We start from the raw sequence: 19,255 nt of genomic DNA, 5'->3' as shown, positions 1-19,255 counted from the left end.
TAGTGCAGTTAATGCCCAACCCTGCCAGATCACATAACACAACATATCAAAAAATAAATTGTGAGAAACAGCTGTTAAAGATAAACAATGCATTTCTTCAGTTTCTTAGTAGTTTTTTTGAGTCATAAGCCACCTTTTCATAGGCCGGGTCACATATATTGTCCAGCTTTCGAATCCTTGCAATTATTCCAATATAACTACCAAATGATCCGCCCTCGTATATTTTGAGCCCTTCGAGTACTCTTTGATACGATTTTTGCGACAAAGCCAGCGTCGATGAAGCGCTCTTGAAATAGTCAGCGCGCGACAACCGACCCTACCAAACCAGCTGCCGTGACAATAGCCGGGATATCGGTGGCAGCAGTGCATAATTGGAATTTATATTGGTTTCTTATTGCCAAATTTTGATTTTGGCAAAAACAAAATAGTGACATATTTCTTTTTTTGATCCGATTTCTGTTGGTTCGATGACTCGAGAAAAAACGAACAGCTTCGTTGGCGACTGGGTGTGAGCTCGAAAACAGGCATAGGCGGGTAGCTCAATAAATGATAAATTAGTTTATATCGAGTGGTACTTCTTGATTCAGTAGATATTAAATATTAACATCAACAGCAGCAGCAGCGCCTAAAAGCAAACATAGTTTACACGTTTACTTTGTACATTAAGCTAATCAGTCGAATTTCGTCTCTTGCCTTGATCGCTTTGTCGCTCTTAAACATGCGATAACCGGCAAAACGAATGCCTACGACAAGAGTGTGGATGAGTCCTCAACGTGCAATGATGAAAACAATGCCGGCTGCCACTCATTCAAATGCCCCACAACGGCCGGCTACGCATTTAAGTTTGCAGAAGCAGCTCTCATTTGCCGAAGCGCATAAGGCGCAGCATAACGGGACCAACAGGAGCAACCGTTTATTGGCAGCGCATAAAGTTGGTAGTGGCTACTTGAGACGTGGCTTCTCAGTGGATCGTTCACTAGAAAGTGTACGCGAAGGAACACAAAAATCCGCAGCCTCCTATGAAACTCCAAGTAAGCGCCTTACGAAGCCTGCCAAGGCAGGCAGCGACAGGCCAAACCTGCTAAAAAGTCAAAAGTATATTGAAAGTAGTGAGCTTGGATTCGTGCGTGCAGGCTCCACATCATCCATTTTAAAATCATTGGACTACGAATTGAAACAAGTTAATAGTCAATTAGAGCAACGCTATAATTGCAAGAGAGTGTGTGAACCGGTGGGCGCTACAAATATAACAGGGTAAGTGGATTTAAATCAGTGTAGAAGAATTTTTATTTTTTAAACACCGTCTTCTTGATGACCGGTTAAGGCTTACCGGTATTCGAGAGAAACTTTCTACGTAAAATGTACCATTAGGCGTGATTAAACAAGAGGGGTAAAATAGCCAATTGGAAATAAACTGTGAATAAGTTTAGTTCCGTAGAGATTTCCTTAAAAAATTAAAGTATTATACGACTTGGTTGTACTTCTGGAAAGGCAGCTGCGGTTCCGAACCCATGCTCGAACTTTCTAGATTATCACATTCACATCTTATGTAAACGGCCAATACTCTCAGAGCCGCCTCATATAGTTGTTGTTGTTGTAGCGATAAGGTTACTCCCCGAAGGCTTTGGGTCCTTTGCCGGATACAGATCCGGTACGCTCCGGTAACACAGCACCATTAAGGTGCTAGCCCGACCATCTCGGGAACGATTTATGTGGCCAGAGCCTCGTCTGTTAGTGAAACAGGATTCGCTGCGGATAGGTGAGGTTGATAATTGGTTTTGGAGAAGCTATATATTGCGCTGGCAACCTGCAGGGTTGCGCTACACAGCCCCTTGAATCTGGTATTTTAGTCGCCTCTTACGACAGGCATACCTACCGCGGGTATATTCTGACCCCCTAACCCGCTGGTCATATAGTAGCACAGGTACGATACGGTAAGCAAGCTGGTAAAGAGGCTTAGAATATATATCCTATCGTAAATGAAGACATAGCGCATATAGGAAGATTCCTATTTGCTATATTGCTATAGAAGACAGCTTCAATAAATACGAAGAAGGTCCCACCAGTCACTCTATAGTGGGGCTCAACCTTTCCCATAACATGCTAAATATAACCTTGAACAGAGAACACTACGATTGCAAAAGTCAACCCAAACGGGTTACGAAGGTTAGAATATTTCCGCGGTAGGCATGTCTGTCGTAAGCATATATATATGTAATACTCCTATATTGCTACAAAAGGCTAGGTACATTCCCAAACATCAGAGTGGCGATATATTGCTGTTTTTAAACGTTTTTGTTTTTGTATTCAATAGTCGAATGTACCTAAATTTTTATTTTTTCTTGTCACACTTATGCTGCTATAATCACAAAAATTTTATAGGCTGTCTTGTTTTGATTTCGAACTCAAAACACATTGCGAGCATTTTCTATAAGCAATATAGGAGTATTACATATGGGAGCGTGTCATTATTCTCTATTACAAAATTCTGGGTAACAAAATTCTGTAAATTGCAAAAAAATTCTGCTTGAACAAAATTCTGCTTTTTTAAAATTCTGCTTTTCAAAATTCTGCTTTCTAAAATTCTTCTTTATCAAAATTCTACATGTTTAATTCTGGAAGTCAAAATTCCGGAATCATGGCATGGCGTAGCCGGTGTTGGATCGGTTAAGGGTTATTTTTTATAAGCGCGGCCGAAGGCCGCCTATGCAGAAAGGTGCTCTACGCAGAATTACTGAGCATGGCGCACTTTTTCAAAATATTTACATGACCTCTTTAACATTGTTAACATTATATTTTAATACAGAATTTTGAAAGCAGAATTTTAGAAAGCAGAATTTAAAAAAAGCAGAATTTTAAAAAGCAGAATTTTGTTTTTAGAATTTTGTACATACAGAATTTCGACACCAACCCATTACATATATGGTCATAAGCGTAGTCTAAAATCGTACACCAATAAGGCTCGACGTGTTCATACCAAGTCGTTTCCGAGATGTTCGTGCTAGTACCTTAATGACGCTAATATCCAGCAAGGGATCGTCATCATCGACAATACTTCCAAACCTTCGTGGAGAAGAAGAAGAATTGTAAAAGTAAGGCCTGCGCTCGTTCAACCATATTACGCATAGCAGTTGATTATGCTCTTTGCCAATTTCTAGCCAACGTACTTGAATTGCTTTATAGGCAGCCCATTAGGTCCGTTTATTTGTATACCCAGTACCCAGTGTGTACTTGTATACAAGGGTATTAGAACTTTAAGTTTAATAGCGGTAGTATGTCATGGCATGTAGCAATCGAGAAAAATATAAACTTCATTATATCATAATCATCAAGACCGAAAGAGATTTTGATTGAGAAATGTCCGTCCGTCCGTTGGGTAACATGATGAGTTTGATAAAAAGTTTGATATCTTAACCAGAGATGGTATACTGGCTTATTGGTTGGATTGGACTGGTATTGATTGCCCAGGGGTGGCCGCGCTTGAACATAATTTTGTCCAATTGTAAAACTTGTTCTGAATTTTTGATGTTGCTTTGGCCGGTATTTGAACTCAGGGCCTTCGGTGTGTTATGCGAAGCACGCTTTCACCACACCACATCGGCCACTTTTTATCAATAAATAGTTTGAGATGTAGGCAGGTACACGGTCAAAAGTTTCACCCTAAATCTGAAACATTTTGGACATATGATCAAACCGAATTTTGTTTAAATTTAGATTATAACAGTCTTCCTGAAAGTAAGTACATGGAACTGGGTTTCAATTTGAAACTGGAGAGGTCTATACTTAAAGTTATAAAAAAAATAGTGAGCGGTTCCCTGAAATTCTTTTCGTCAGTAACTAGTGATACACATTTCTGGTTCGTAGCTAGACCTAAACTGCCAAATAAGCACAAGTTCGGTACTAAGAAGATTTTACGCAGTTATTAAATCGACAGCTTGGGTTCTTATTTTTCATACATATTTAATTTGAGAAATATGTTAATGCTGCTAGCTTTAATTAACTGCGACTATGAGTATGATTTCTTTACCCAAACATTTCCATTGGCTCGGAGTTATGGATAAATGGTCTAATATCGTACTAGAAGCAGCATTTAGAATTTCTCTTCGGTTCGGAACCAACGAAATAGTACCAAGAAAACAAGTAAGCTTTCATTTTAACACTAGTTTGGAACTACCGAAATAGTTCCAATAAACCAACTAGTTCCAAAGTGGAAATTTGTATGTAGTTCGGAACTATTGAAAAGTTAATGCAACTCAAACAAAGGAGGACATCGCCATGTTAAATTAAATAAGTCAATTTGTTTATATACACAACAGCGAGAGTATCAGCCAAAATCATTAATCTAAGCTACGAACTCCTCTCCTGGGTACTATACGGGACAGTGTAGTCTACGATATCACCTTAATAAAATCACACAAAAATTTCGCTTTAGTGAGTTGGAAGCTCGGTTCACATTAATTTCGAATGGGTCGCTCTGGAAATGTAGATGGAGTAAAAAGCCTGAAGAGGTACTTAAATACATTAAAAACCGCCGCATACAGTAATAGGCTGTTATGGAATCGCATTTACCGTGGAAGCAGTAAGGAAGGCGGTCGGCATGATGTGGTGGTGCACAGTGGCTAGTCATTGTCGGCTGGGGTGGGTCCTTGCCAACCTTACTGTTCCTGCGCCATAAACAGAAAAAAGTTCCTATCATGCCTATCAAACTAGCAGCTGTCAAATTTAAAATAAACTGACAGAAGCGTAGAGACGACTCAAAACGCTTATAATTCAAAATAAAACAACATCCGGCCGAACCGGATGTCACGGACAGACCGTTAACATTTAAAAAAAATTTAAACTTCAAAAAAAATCAAACGCAAAAGAAATGTACCGAACCGGACATGGCCGGTTACTAAAGCTGAAATTCCAAAAGAACAAAAAAAAGCTGAAAATTAAAGAAAAGGGGAAAAGGGCCGAATATATAGAGGGGCGCCGCGGGTGGTGTTGCGACGCCCGGTGCTATGTCCCACCCTCAAAATCCATGGCCACCGACGCACCTAAAATTTCGGTGGCCCCTTACCTGGTTTACCTAAGTGCCTTCTAAATAAGTGGCGACGCCAGCATTCCCATTTTAAATTACAAAAATTTATTTAAAATTCATCATAAAAAAAAAAACTGAAATATCACTAAGTATATCTATGTGTTTTAATCTTCGCGAGCTTCCTGCTCATAAGGCAATACAATCTGAATCTTTTTTTTTTTTATTTACTTTCGTGAAGTCTAAATTATAATTTTGGTTGGCTTACATAACTATTTTATAAATTCATAAACGTATATAGGTTGGCACCTATCGGTATAATAGATTTCTTATAATAATGTGTTTGGTATCTTTGTTTCTAAATACCCTCTTTAAATGCTATTATTCTGCTTTGCGTACATAAATTCTGTTATCTGTCTAATAGCAAGTTTTGGTTAAGTTAACTTACTATTGATGTGTTTATGTACATAGAGCAGCCTATTTAACTTATTGGGTAGGTAGGGATTAGTAATATTTTGAAGCTGCACATCCGTGCATTTCTTTACATATGAATTGATTTCCTTATCTCTGCCAACAAGGTACCCAACAAAAAAAATATCTAGTTCATGAACTACGGTACATGCATGTCAGTAGGTAGGTATGTTAGAAGTGAAGGAATCAAAATATATGCAGAAAAAGGAAATGGATATTCACTGGTAGGAGTGATTAACCATACCAAAAAAAAAATATGTATATATATGTTTCTTTATTCGTCCAAATGGCATTGAATGGCCTAGGCATGTATATGTATTCTATCTTAAATGAGTCTTACTGAAGGCTATGTTACTTCAATTGTAGGCAGTAAAAGTTAATAAATACGTGTATAATATTTAGGTATGTGTTCGTGTTAATTGTAAAATACTTTATGATTGTCCAGAATCAAAAAAAGTTGTCGGGAAAATATTTCAGCATTGGCATAATTGGTGCTTGCAAAGGGTTGCACGTACGTACATACAAATAAACCGCAATGGCATACGTTTAAAAGCTAATCGCATTACTATACAAATTGGTTGGATTTATACATTGAAAATATATTACGCTTTAGCGAAGTTTGTCGCCTTGACATGATAGTCTATTTTCTGGCAGATAATTCCAATGGTCTCCTTTAAATTGGCTTATACTAGTACAAAGGCATAGTGGTATATAGTTATGATAGGTACATCTGCGAGTAAAAAAAAGTAGCAAATTGGTTTGCAAGTTGCAGCAATTAATCTTCTATTTCCATTTCCCTCAATTGTAAAACCGGGTTTACTGATTTAAACGACAATGACTGTCAACCAATTTCGAAACCGTTTTGGAGCGCGATGTAGTCTAATTTAAGACGAGTTCCAGGTTATATATATAATTCTGTTCCATACAACAATGAGAATTTTGCTTTGGGAATGATAAAAATTGCGTATCATTGTTGCTGCAATTTTATTGCTCGCAGGTGTATGTACGACATCCTACATTATACAAGCCTTTACATATTAAAATCTAATCCACTGTTCAAAACAATTTAACTAACTTTTTAACTCGGTAAAATATGTCGAATACAAAATCAAAACATTTACAAGTGAATTATCTAAATTTTGTACATAGTTTTGGCTGCTTTAGCTATATGACCATTTCATATAGGGTGGTGCGTATGCTTTGGTTATTCCTCATCGACCTGGTGCCGGTGGCAAACCTTCTTTGTTTTGTTAAAAAAAAACTTGTAGAGCTATTTATAAGTTCACTCAAGCGAAGGCAAAATATAAAGGAACGGACTCACGGCTTTAACCGCTGATATTCGCTGTCGCAATTGGCCTGACCGCAGGCCTAGGTTCGCTGCCCTGTGGTTGTCATTGTAGCTGATATATTGTAGCCCGTATGGTCGTAGCTGATAAAGATGCGGCTATGTTGTTGTAGCCGTTATAGTCGTAGCTGATAGGATTACGCTAGTATTGTTATAGCCGGTATGGACGTAGCTGATGAAGATGCGGCTATGTTGTTGTAACCGTTATAGTCGTAGCTGATAGGATTACGCTAGTATTGTTATAGCCGGTATGGATGTAGCTGATGAAGATGCGGCTATGTTGTTGTAGCCGTTATAGTCGTAGCTGATAGGATTACGCTAGTATTGTTATAGCCGGTATGGACGTAGCTGATGAAGATGCGGCTAGTATTGCTGTCGGTGGTACCGCCTGTTGTAGGTGTTAACATTAGTGGCCGCAGGCCTATGTTCGCGGCCTCGCTGTGTGCGTTGCAGCTGGCGGTGGTGTTACGTCTGGTGGTTGTTGCGCTCGTGGTTGGCGATAATGGATGGGTTGGGGGAGATACTACTGATGGTGATGCCCGTGATAATAGTAGGCGCCGTTGGTGGTGGTGAGCGCTTTGGGTCCAGGTAACCGAGTGGACCGGCTGGCGATAAAGCTCCGCGCTACCCTGTACGAGCCGGATGACTTGGCTCTTTGACGTCAATTATATTACGCGGCGGCGTACTGCTGGCCCTGGAGGCGGAGGTGGTGTCGGACGCTTTTCCGCAGGTGGTAGTGTTCTTAGTAAACGTAGAGGAAGAGGTTTATCTCGCTAAGTGTGACTGCGAACGCCGACCTACTTCAACTGGACCTCGTGTCCACACAACATAACCTGTGCAGAGTTTATTACCGCCCAAAATAGCCGCGTAGAAACGAGATTTGTCGGAAAGAACGGTTTCGGTGCTTTGCGCTATTGACTCTTTCCTCGTTTCTCGACAATTCCCTGCGTAGGTGCACAGCCGGCGAGGATGTTTTTCGATCACCAAAATTTTACGCCCTTTCACTTACTTATCTTCCCGGAAACTTAATGCCATCCTTTGTGCTAGTGATGGCCGGTCTGTCTTTTTCCTTCTTTTTCGATACTTTTTATCGCAACTTTCGCCACATCACTAGGTGTGTTCGCGTGAACACGCTCCCAAGTGGATTGTAGCCGTAGACCGTAGCAGCAGACCGTAACAAGGCTAAAAGGTCAAGCACAATAGATTTAAATAAAGGTTGCAGGACAACGTGCACTAATAATAATAATAATAACTAGATCTGTTATATGGGGGTGAATTCGTTTGATATTTCGAAGTTTTCCTTTCTTAGGCCCGGTTTTTCAGTAGTTGGTTAAGTTAAGCTTACACTAAGGATGCTTAAACTCTAGTCAAATTAAAACTCCAGTTAAACTACTGAGCAGTTTTACAGTCACAGCATAAGGCCGCCTTTGGGGTAGGCTTTTTTGTGCGGCAACATTGGTTTTTTATTATCTAAATAATTTTTAGATACGGCAACAGCTGGATTTCGTTTACCCAACAAACATGGAAAAAAATTTCCCCAGCGAAATATATCTAGTTCCGGAGGCGATGGCCAACATCACTATTATTCTTAAATCAATCTCTAGTTAATATTCAACTTCATTCTCCAATCACTATCCAACCTTTGAGAAATTTTGTAAAATGTATAGTTCTCGAATCTCCAACGTCGAAAACTTCCTTAAGACGTCATTCATAAATTATTTTCCGACCTTTGAGAGATTTTGAGAATTGTACAATTCTCAAATGAATATTCAACACATTTCTCCAGTTGATATCCTACATTGGTTATCGAGTTGAGGTGGAGTTGAAAACAAAATTTGCAAGGAGGTACCACCAAAACCAACAGTTGTTTAGTGTGAGAAAAAAACGCCTGGTTGATAGCAGTAATGAAGCGTAATTAATCAAAAATAAATTATATATATTTTATTTTATTTTCGTGAAAATACTGTGGTATAGAATCTTACATTCGAATCCAGTTAGAAAACCACAAGTTGAGAATTAAATTTTTTTGTTTTATAAAAAAATTCCCTCTTTTGAGTTGAGCCACTGTTCCAAAACAACTCCTGAGATTTTAGAAGTATGCCTAGTTATCAACATGAGCTCTAATGGTACTCAAGCCAAAATGCTTGTTGGGTATATTCGACGCCATATCGAACGAACGCAAATCACCGATAGGTTAACTAGAGTTTAACCCTGCCAGATCGGCCGCTTAAACTCAGCTTAAACTTCAGTTAAAGTAGACTGAAAAACTTCAGAATGAGGTTAAGCGTAGTTTAACTGACAAACTGAGTTGAACTTGTACTGGGCCTTAATATAACGTGGCCTTGTTTTCTCAACTCATCTCTCTTGCAGATCTTTGTGTGCATTTCCGAACAATTTTATAGTGAAAAAAACTCCTTTGAAATAAATGTTGCTAACCAAACCAAAAAAATTTGTGTGTACATAAGCATAATTTGCATACAAGTTTTGATTTAATTATTTATATAGCATGACAGCAAAAATAAAAAAATTAAATTTTTTCAGCGTACGAAGTATGTTGTTGTTGTTTTTGTTGTTGTAGCAATGCTCGCCCACCTAATAGCCGCGACCGATCACAAATTGTCATCAATATCCTCTAACGGGAGTCCAAGGAAACTTGCCGTTTCAACAGGGGTGGACCATAAGGAAAGGGGTGTTAGAGGCGTTGGTTCCACATTACAATTAAAGAGATGGTTGGTGTCATGTGGGAACACATTGCAGGCAGGGAATACATTTTGTATGTCGGGGTTGATTCTGGATAGGTAAGAGTTTAACCTGTTACAGTATCCAGAACGAAGTTGAGCAAGAGTGACACGCGTTTCCCTGGGGAGTATGCATTCCACTTCCGCGAGTTCTGGATATTTTTCTTCAAGTACTGGATTCACCGGGCAATTCCCGACATAAAGGTCCGACGCCTGTCTATGGAGTTCACCAAGGACCTGCTTGTGTTTTTCGCTTCATACGGCTGGGTTCTCAGGTGCCGTATTTCCTCAAAATGCTTACGGAGATGACTCCTTAGGCCCCTAGGCGGTGCTGGTTCGTCAATCAGATGTCTGTTGGGATGCCCAGGTTTCTGGGTATTCAACAGAAACTGTTTGGTCAGCATCTCATTTCTCTCCCTGATGGGGAGTATTCTCGCCTCATTATGCAGATGGTGTTCTGGGGACATAAGAAGACAGCCCGTGGCGATTCTGAGAGCAGTATTTTGGCAGGCCTGTAGTTTCTTCCAGTGGGTGGTTTTTAGGCTTGGCGACCATATGGGTGACGCGTAGCACGTAATCGGCTGGCTAATTGCTTTTTATGTGGTCAAGAGCGTTTCTTTATCTTTTTCCCAGGTACTGCCAGCAAGGGATTTGAGGATTTTATTACGGCTCTGAATTCTTGGAACAATTGCGGTTGCGTGCGCACCAAAATGTAGATCCTGATCAAACGTCACACCCAAGATTTTGGGGTGTAGGACAGTCGGTAGCGTAGTGCCATCGACGTGGATGTTCAATATGGTCGACATTTGGGGCGTCCATGTTGTAAATAAGGTCGCGGAAGATTTAGTCGGTGACAATGCCAGGTTTCGCGAGGCGAAAAAACTGGAGAGATCAGGGAGATAGCCGTTTATTTTATTGCATAGCTCATCGATCTCTGGGCCTGGGCCTGTGGCCATTATTGTGCAGTCATCGGCGTAGGAAACGATTGTGACTCCTTCCGGTGGTGAAGGTAGCTTAGATATGTAGAAATTAAACAAAAGCGGGGATAGGACACCACCCTGTGGCACCCCTTGTTTAATTCTCCTTTGTTTTGATGTTTCGTTTCTGAATTGCACCGATGCCTGCCGACCACCCAGATAATTTGCGGTCCACCTTTTAAGACATGGGGGAAGGGTAGACCCTTCGAGGTCTTGCAGTAACGAGCCATGGTTGACCGTATCAAAAGCTTTTGATAGGTCTAACGCTACGAGTACTGTTCTATGGTGGGATATTGATTCAAACCGCAATTTATCTGGGTGCTAATGACATTTAGCGCGGAGGTAGTGCTATGGAGTTTTCTGAAGCCATGCTGATGAGGGGCTAGCTGCAAATGTGCTTGGAAATAAGGGAGCAAAATGGCTTCAAGCGTCTTTGCCACTGGCGATAGGAGAGATATCGGACGATATGACTCACCTACGTTAGCTGGTTTCCCAGGCTTTAGTAGCGGGACCACCTTGGCCATTTTCCATTTCTCGGGTATGACAAAGGTGGAAAGAGGCAGGTTGAACTTACTTACTTAATTAATTGGCGCTTAACCGTCTAAACGGTTATGGCCGTCCAACAAGGCGCGCCAGTCGCTCCTTCGCTCCGCCAACCGGCGCCAATTGGTCACACCAAGGAAGTTTAAATCGTTTTCCACCTGGTCCTTCCAACGGAGTGGGGGCCGCCCTCTACCTCTGCTTCCATAGGCGGGTTCCGATAGAAACACTTTCTTGGCCGGAACATCATCTTTCATTCGCATAACATGGCCTAGCCAGCGCAGCCGCTGCATTTTAATTCGCTGGACTATGTTGATGTCTGCGTATAGCTCGTACAGCTCATCATTAAATCTTCTTCGGTACTCGCCATCGCCAACGCGTAGAGGTCCATAAATCTTTCGAAGAACTTTTCTCTCGAACACTCCCAAAGCCGCTTCATCTGCTGTTGTCATGGTCCATGCTTCTGCCCCATATAGCAGGACGGGTACGATACGTGATTTGTTGAGTATGATTTTCGTTCGCCGAGAGAGGACTTTACTTTTCAATTGCCTACCTAGTCCAAAGTAGCATTTATTGGCAAGATTGATTCTTCGCTGGATTTCAGTGCTGATGTTGTTGCTAATGTTGATGCTGGTTCCCAAATAAACGAAGTCTTTTACTATTTCGAAATTATGGCTGCCAACAGTAGCGTGGTTGCCAAGGCGCATATGCGCTGACTCTTTGCTCGATGACAGCAGGTACTTCGTTTTGTACTCATTCACCATCAAACCCATCTTTACCGCTTCTTTTTCCAGCTTGGAGTAAGCAGAACTAACAGCGCGGGTGTTTAGGCCGATGATATCAATGTCATCAGCATATGCCAGTAATTGCACGCTTTTACAGTATATTGTTCCAGTGCGGTTAAGTTCTGCAGCTAGTATAATTTTCTCCAGCATCAAATTAAAGAAATCGCACGATAGGGGGTCACCCTGTCTGAAACCTCGTTTAGTTTCGAACGGCTCGGAGAGGTCCTTCCCAATTCTGACTGAGCTGATGGTGTTGCTCAACGTCATTTTGCACAGCCGTATAAGTTTTGCGGGGAAACCAAATTCAGACATAGCGGCATATAGGCAGCTCCTTTTCGTGCTGTCGAAGGCGGCTTTAAAGTCGACGAAGAGGTGATGTGTGTCGATTCTCTTTTCACGGGTTTTTTCCAAGATTTGGCGCATTGTGAAAATCTGGTCGATGGTAGATTTACCAGGTCTGAAGCCGCACTGATAAGGTCCAATCAGCCGGTTCACGGTGGGCTTCAATCTTTCGCACAATACACTTGAAAGGACCTTATATGCGATATTAAGAAGGCTGATTCCACGATAGTTGGTGCATTTTGCAGTATCCCCCTTCTTGTGGACTGGGCAAAGAACACTTAGATTCCAACCGTCGGGCATGCTTTCGTCCGCCCATATTTTGCTAAGAAGCTGCTGCATGCGCCTTACCAACTCCTCGCCGCCGAACTTGAATAGCTCCGCAGGCAATCCATCAGCGCCCACGGCCTTGTTGTTTTTCAATCTGGTTATTGCTATTCTAACTTCGTCATAATCGGGCGGGGGGACATATATTCCATCATCATCGATTGCGGGATCGGGTTCTTCATCTCTACGCGGTGAATTGCTGCCTCCATTTAGGAGAGCAGAGAAGTGTTCCCTCCATAATCTAAGCACTCTCTGGACATAAGTTACAAGGTCGCCGTTTTCATTCCTACAGGAGTTTGCCCCGGTCTTAAAACCTTCCGTCTGTCGCCGTATTTTTTGGTAGAATTTTCGGGCGTTATTCCTGGTGGCTAGCAGCTCAAGCTCCTCGCACTCACGCCTTTCTGCTTCTGCTTTTTTCTTCCTGAAAAGGCGTCTCGCTTCCCTTTTCAACTCACGATAGCGTTCACACACTCCTCTTGTCGCGCTCGCTTTTAACGTAGCCCTGTAGGCAGCGTCTTTTCTTTCGGTTGCAACGCGGCATTCTTCATCATACCAGTTGTTTTTTCGTGGCCGCCGGTAACCAATTTTTTCCTCGGCGGCAGTATGAAGTGCTTTGGAGATATGCTCCCACTGCTCCTGTATTCCTTCAGGATGAGTTGTGCCCTCAGAGAGCAGGTGTGAGAGTCGAGTTGCGAAATCATTGGCAGTCTGTTGTGATTGAAGCTTTTCGACGTCTAGCTTTCCTTGTGTTTTTTGTTCCTTGTTTTTAGCCGCGTTGAGGCGGGTGCGTATTTTGGCTGCAACGAGATAATGGTCCGAATCGATGTTAGGTCCTCGGATCGTTCGCACATCTAAAACACTGGAGGCATGCCGTCCGTCTATCACAACGTGATCGATCTGATTGCGAGTATTTCGATCAGGAGACAGCCATGTAGCTTGATGTATCTTTTTATGCATGAACCTCGTGCTTGATATGACCATGTTTCGAGCACCGGCAAAGTCAATCAGCCTCAGTCCGTTAGGAGAAGTTTCATTGTGTAGGCTGAACTTTCCGACTGTAGGGCCAAAAACACCTTCTTTGCCCACCCTGGCGTTAAAGTCGCCAAGCACGACTTTTATATCATGACGGGGGCAGCGCTCGTATGTGCGTTCTAATTGTTCATAAAAAGTGTCTTTCACCTCATCGTTTTTCTCCTCTGTCGGCGCATGGGCGCAGATGAATGATATATTAAAAAATTTTGCTTTTATTCGAATAGCGGCGAGACTCTCGTCCACAGGCGTGAACGCCAGCACTTGGCGACAAAGTCTCTCTCCCACCACGAATCCGACGCCGAAACTGCGCTTATTCGCATGGCCACTCCAATATATGTCACAATTTTTGATCTTCTTTCTTCCTTGCTTCGTCCAACGCATTTCTTGGATGGCGGTGATGTCAGATTTTGCTTTGACGAGGACATCAACCAGCCGGGCATCTGCACCAATCCCATTCAGGGAGCGGACGTTCCAGGTGCATGCCCTCAATTCATTGTCCTTCAAACGTTTGCCATGGTCGTCATCAATAGAGAGTGTATTTATCCGAGGCTTGTTGTTATATTTCATTGGAGTATGGTTTTACGTGGCGGGTCCCAAGCCCAGCGCACAACCCGCTCAGCGGGGGTGAAAATATTACTTGGCACGTTTATATAGCGAGCCGCTTGCTCCAAGACAGACGCCCGCTTGCAGCCGCACCTAGAGGTGTACAGACGCTGCCGATGAAATCTCCCCCGGCTAGCCCTTAAACCGATTATGTCAGAGTGGCCTAGCCAGGTTGTCGCCTTCTCACATTAGCTCACCGCTAAACGGGTGTTTAGCGGCTACCCAGAGGATACTTGGCCGCAAGCGACCGGCAGTAGTGAGCTGCTTGAGCCGCATGCAAAAGAATCGCTCTGGCCATTCCCAGGTGAATGGCGGTCAGAAGCTTTCCCCACTTTCGTGGACTTCTACACACGGCCCCACCCTCCCAGGTTGAACACATGCGCTAAATATTTGAAACCCTCTTTCCCTAGGGTTTTAAGCATCGGCATGGCTATGCCGTCTGGGCCCACTGCTTTGGATGGTTTAGCCAGCATCGCAAGCTGGCGTGAGTTTGGTAGAAAGCAAATAAAATTAAAGAAAAAAAAACTTTTTTAAAAATAAGCTTTTATTATTGGTTAATAAAATTAACTAAAAAGTAAACAATAAATTGACTCTAAAGAAATATAACACTTTATAAGTTCATTGTAAGCTTTAAAGATAATTAGGCTTTTTCGTCTGTGACAAAAAAATTCTTGTGTGTCAGGCACGAGTTTGGTGTTATTGGCGCTACTGGCAATGATGACGGTAGCGCTGGTAGTTCAGCTTTTGAACCAGAGAAAGAATTGATGACCCGTGCAAATTATCATGGCTTTGGCCGTGTAAATTATTATGGTGTATTTGCACCAAATAAATGCTGCGGACATAACAACCGGAGTCATTTTTGAGTTGTATATATTAGATTTAATGCACAATTAATATGGGTGTGTTTGAGCGGCCAAATAATAACAGTAGTATTGCTAAAGTGCTGCTAAGTTGATGGAATGTCGCTAATTTCCTAGCGATGATCAATAGATTGTAATATCATCATATCAACGGACGCGCGAAATTGCCACATCTGCTCAAATTTTCCCAGATTTTCCATTCTTAATTTAACTTTATGCTATTATGCCAATATTTTTCAGCCAGCTTTTTTCAAATAGGTAATTTTTCCAAAAGCAAAATAAATTACAGAAAAGATTACAGAGTTAAACAGCCTTAAAAATTCAGCTATGTTGGTTATACATAGAAATACAACAGAGGATTGTATCTCCGCTTTTCGCAAGCGTGAGATTCACCACGTGTGACACGCGTGATTCACCACGTCTAAGTCTCAAAATCCACGGTTAGGTACCGGCGGGTTTGTATGGGACTCAGGCTGTTATGCCAAAGTAAACACAAATCTTTACCGATAACTGTGTTATCGATTAATTTATCGAATTCTCGCACTGTCATCGGAGTTATACATGTGTGCAAAATTTCAGCTCAATCGGACACCGGGAAGTGTATCAAATTTAACTTGCAAGATTCCATTACATACAACAAAAGTGAAACTAAATAAAAGCTTATAAAAAGTGAAAAATACCTTTCAGACAACTTAGGTAGTACCTAATAGATGCGAGGTAAGAATTTTTATGCTTCAGCACATAAACATACATAAGTAAATATCATTAGTAGAAATATATTTATGGCTGCCATTCACACGGCTGAGTACAAACTGAGTTGAAATCATGATCTGTCAAAAATGTGTTTTGTTCATCACAAACTTTAGCTTGGTAATGAAATAATAAAGGCAAGTAAGGAAGGCTAAGTTCCGATGTAACCGAACATTACATACTCAGCTGAGAGTTTTGGAGACAAAATTGCCTTTTTCATAGATATATACAAATGGTAATACTAACAAGTATGGAAGGTTAAGTTCGTGTGTAACCGAACATTACATACTCAGTTGAGAGCTATGGTGACAACATAAGGGAAAATAACCATGTAGGAAAATGAACCGAGGGAAACTCTGGAATGTGTTTGTATGACATGCGTATCAAATGAAAGGCACTAAAGAGTATTTTATGAGGGAGTGGGCCATAGTTCTATAGGTGGACGCCATTTAGGGATATAGCCATAAAGGTGGATCAGGGTTGACTCTAGAATGCGTTTGTAAATTGAAATAAAACGATTTGATAGCTCAAGAAAAATAGCGAAGGCAAGTTGCTCCACTTTTTATACTCAGTTGAGCAGAGCTCACAGAGTATATTAAGTTTGATTGGATAACGGTTGGTTGTACATATATAAAGGAATCGAGACAGATATAGACTTCCATATATCAAAATAATCAGGATCGAAAAAAAATTTGATTGAGCCATGTCCGTCCGTCCGTCCGTCCGTTAACACGATAACTTGAGTAAATTTTGAGGTATCTTGATGAAATTTGGTATGTAGGTTCCTGAGCACTCATCTCAGATCGCTATTTAAAATGAACGATATCGGACTATAACCACGCCCACTTTTTCGATATCGAAAATTTCGAAAAACCGAAAAAGTGCGATAATTCATTACAAAAGACAGATAAAGCGACGAAACTTGGTAGATGAGTTGAACTTATGACGCAGAATAGAAAATTAGTAAAATTTTGGACAATGAGCGTGGCACCGCCCACTTTTAAAAAAAGTTAATTTAAAACTTTTGCAAGCTGTAATTTGGCAGTCGTTGAAGATATCATGATGAAATTTGGCAGGAACGTTACTCCTAATACTATATGTACGCTTAATAAAAATTAGCAAAATCGAAGAAGGACCACGCCCACTTAAAAAAAAAATTTTTTTTAAAGTAAAATTTTAACAAAAAATTTAATATCTTTACAGTATATAAGTAAATTATGTCAACATTCAACTCCAGTAATGATGTGGTGCAACAAAAAACAAAAATAAAAGAAAATTTCAAAATGGGCGTGGCTCCGCCCTTTTTCATTTAATTTGTCTAGGATACTTTTAACGCCATAAGTCGAACAAAAATTAACCAATGCTTTTGAAATTTGGTAGGTGCATAGATTTTATGACGTTAACTGTTTTCTGTGAAAATTGGCGGAATCGGTTGATGCTACGCCCAGTTTTTATACACAGTCGTCCGTCTGTCCTTCCGCATGGCCGTTAACACGATAACTTGAGCAAAAATCGACATATCTTTAATGAACTTAGTTCACGTGCTTACTTGAACTCACTTTATCTTGGTATGAAAAGTGAACGAAATCCGACTATGACCACGCCCACTTTTTCGATATCGAAAATTACGAAAAATGAAAAAACTGCCATAATTCTATACCAAATACGAAAAAAGGAATGAAACATGGTAAGGTAATTGGATTGTTTTATTGACGCGAAATATAACTTTAGAAAAAACTTTATAAAAATGGTTGTGACACCTACCATATTATGTAGAAGAAAATGAAAAAGTTCTGCAGGGCGAAATAAAAAACCTTAAAATCTTGGCAGGTATTACATATATAAATAAATTAGCGGTATCCAACAGATAATGTTCTGGGTCACCCTGGTCCACATTTTGGTCGATATCTGGAAAACGCCTTCACATATACAACTACCACCACTCCCTTTTAAAACTCTCATTAATGCCTTTAATTTGATACCCATATCGTACAAACTCATTCTAGAGTCACCCCTGGTCCACCTTTATGGCGATATCTCGAAAAGGCGTCCACCTATAGAACTAAGCCCCACGCCCTTTTAAAATACTCATTAACATCTTTCATTTGATACCCATATCGTACAAACATATTCTAAAGTCACCCCTGGTCCACCTTTATGGCGATATCTCGAAAAGGCGAACACCTATAGAACGAAGGCCCACTCCCTTTTAAAAATACTCATTAACACCTTTCATTTGATACCCATATCGCACAAACAAAGTCTAGAGTCACCCCTGGTCCACCTTTATTGCGATACCTCGAAAAGGCGTCCACCTATAGAACTAAGGCCCACTCCCTTTTAAAATACACATTAACTCCTTTCGTTTGATACCCATATTGCACAAACGAATTCTAGAGTCACCCCTGGCCCACCTTTATGGCGATATCTTGAAACGGCGTCCACCTATGGAACTAAGGATTACTCCCTTTTAAAAAACTCATTAACACCTTTCTTTTGATACCCATATTGTACAAACAAATTCTAGGGTCACCCCTGCTCCACCTTTATGGCGATATCTCGAAACGGCGTCCACCTATGGAACTAAGGATTACTCCCTTTTAAAATACTCATTAACACCTTTCTTTTGATACCCATATTGTACAAACAAATTCTAGGGTCACCCCTGGTCCACCTTTATGGCGATATCTCGAAAATGCGACCACCTATACAACAACCACCACTCCCTTTTAAAACCCTCATTAATACCTTTAATTTGATACCCATATCGTACAAACACATTCTAGAGTCACCCCTGGTCCACCTTTGTGGCGATATTTCGAAACGGCGTCCACCTATAAAACTAAGGCCCACTCCCTTTTAAAATACTCATTAACACCTTAAGTTTGATGCCCATATTGTACAAACATATTCTAGGGTCACCCCTGGTCCACCTTTATGGCGATATCTCGAAACGGCGTCCACCTATGGAACTAAGGATTACTCCCTTTTAAAATACTCATTAACACCTTTTATTTGATACCCATATCGTACAAACGCATTCTAGAGTCACCCCTGGTCCACCTTTATGGCGATATCTCGAAAAGGCGACCACCTATACAACAACCATCACTCGCTTTTAAAACCCTCATTTCATTTCATTTATTAATCATTTTCTTAATGCTATGTACATATTTTAAATTTCCATATTGTATTCAACACATTAACTATAACATAGCTTACGAAAGGTAGATGGCAATTATTATTTTAAGAATTAAAATAGTACTAATGCCATTTTCAATAATTATATACAGTTTTTGTTTTTGTGTGAGGTGTACATTAAATATTTACTAATACTAAAAAATTTTATTAAAAAAGAACTTCAGGTAAAATTATTTTTATATTTTTAATTTTTTATAATATCGCCCTCAGCAGCGATTCGAGTTCATAATGATTATGTCCAAGCAGATACAGTTTAACTGTTTTTTG

At 40.7% G+C, this 19,255-nt stretch overlaps 1 protein-coding gene across 1 annotated transcript in view; it reads left to right on the top strand.

Moving 5' to 3' along the window:
• The first annotated feature begins 349 nt into the window (after positions 1–349).
• The window catches only part of LOC137246141 (uncharacterized), a 104,980-nt gene continuing 86,074 nt past the window's right edge, over positions 350–19,255 (top strand). Inside the window, exon 1 of the mRNA XM_067777232.1 lies at positions 350–1,254. Within this exon, the coding sequence (XP_067633333.1) occupies positions 740–1,254 (515 nt within the window). The 5' untranslated portion in view covers positions 350–739. The remainder of the gene's footprint in view (positions 1,255–19,255) is intronic.

This window comes from Eurosta solidaginis, chromosome 3 (assembly GCF_040869045.1).
Source record: "Eurosta solidaginis isolate ZX-2024a chromosome 3, ASM4086904v1, whole genome shotgun sequence".
NCBI lineage: Eukaryota > Metazoa > Arthropoda > Insecta > Diptera > Tephritidae > Eurosta > Eurosta solidaginis.
This window is presented reverse-complemented; position numbering and strand designations above follow the sequence as displayed.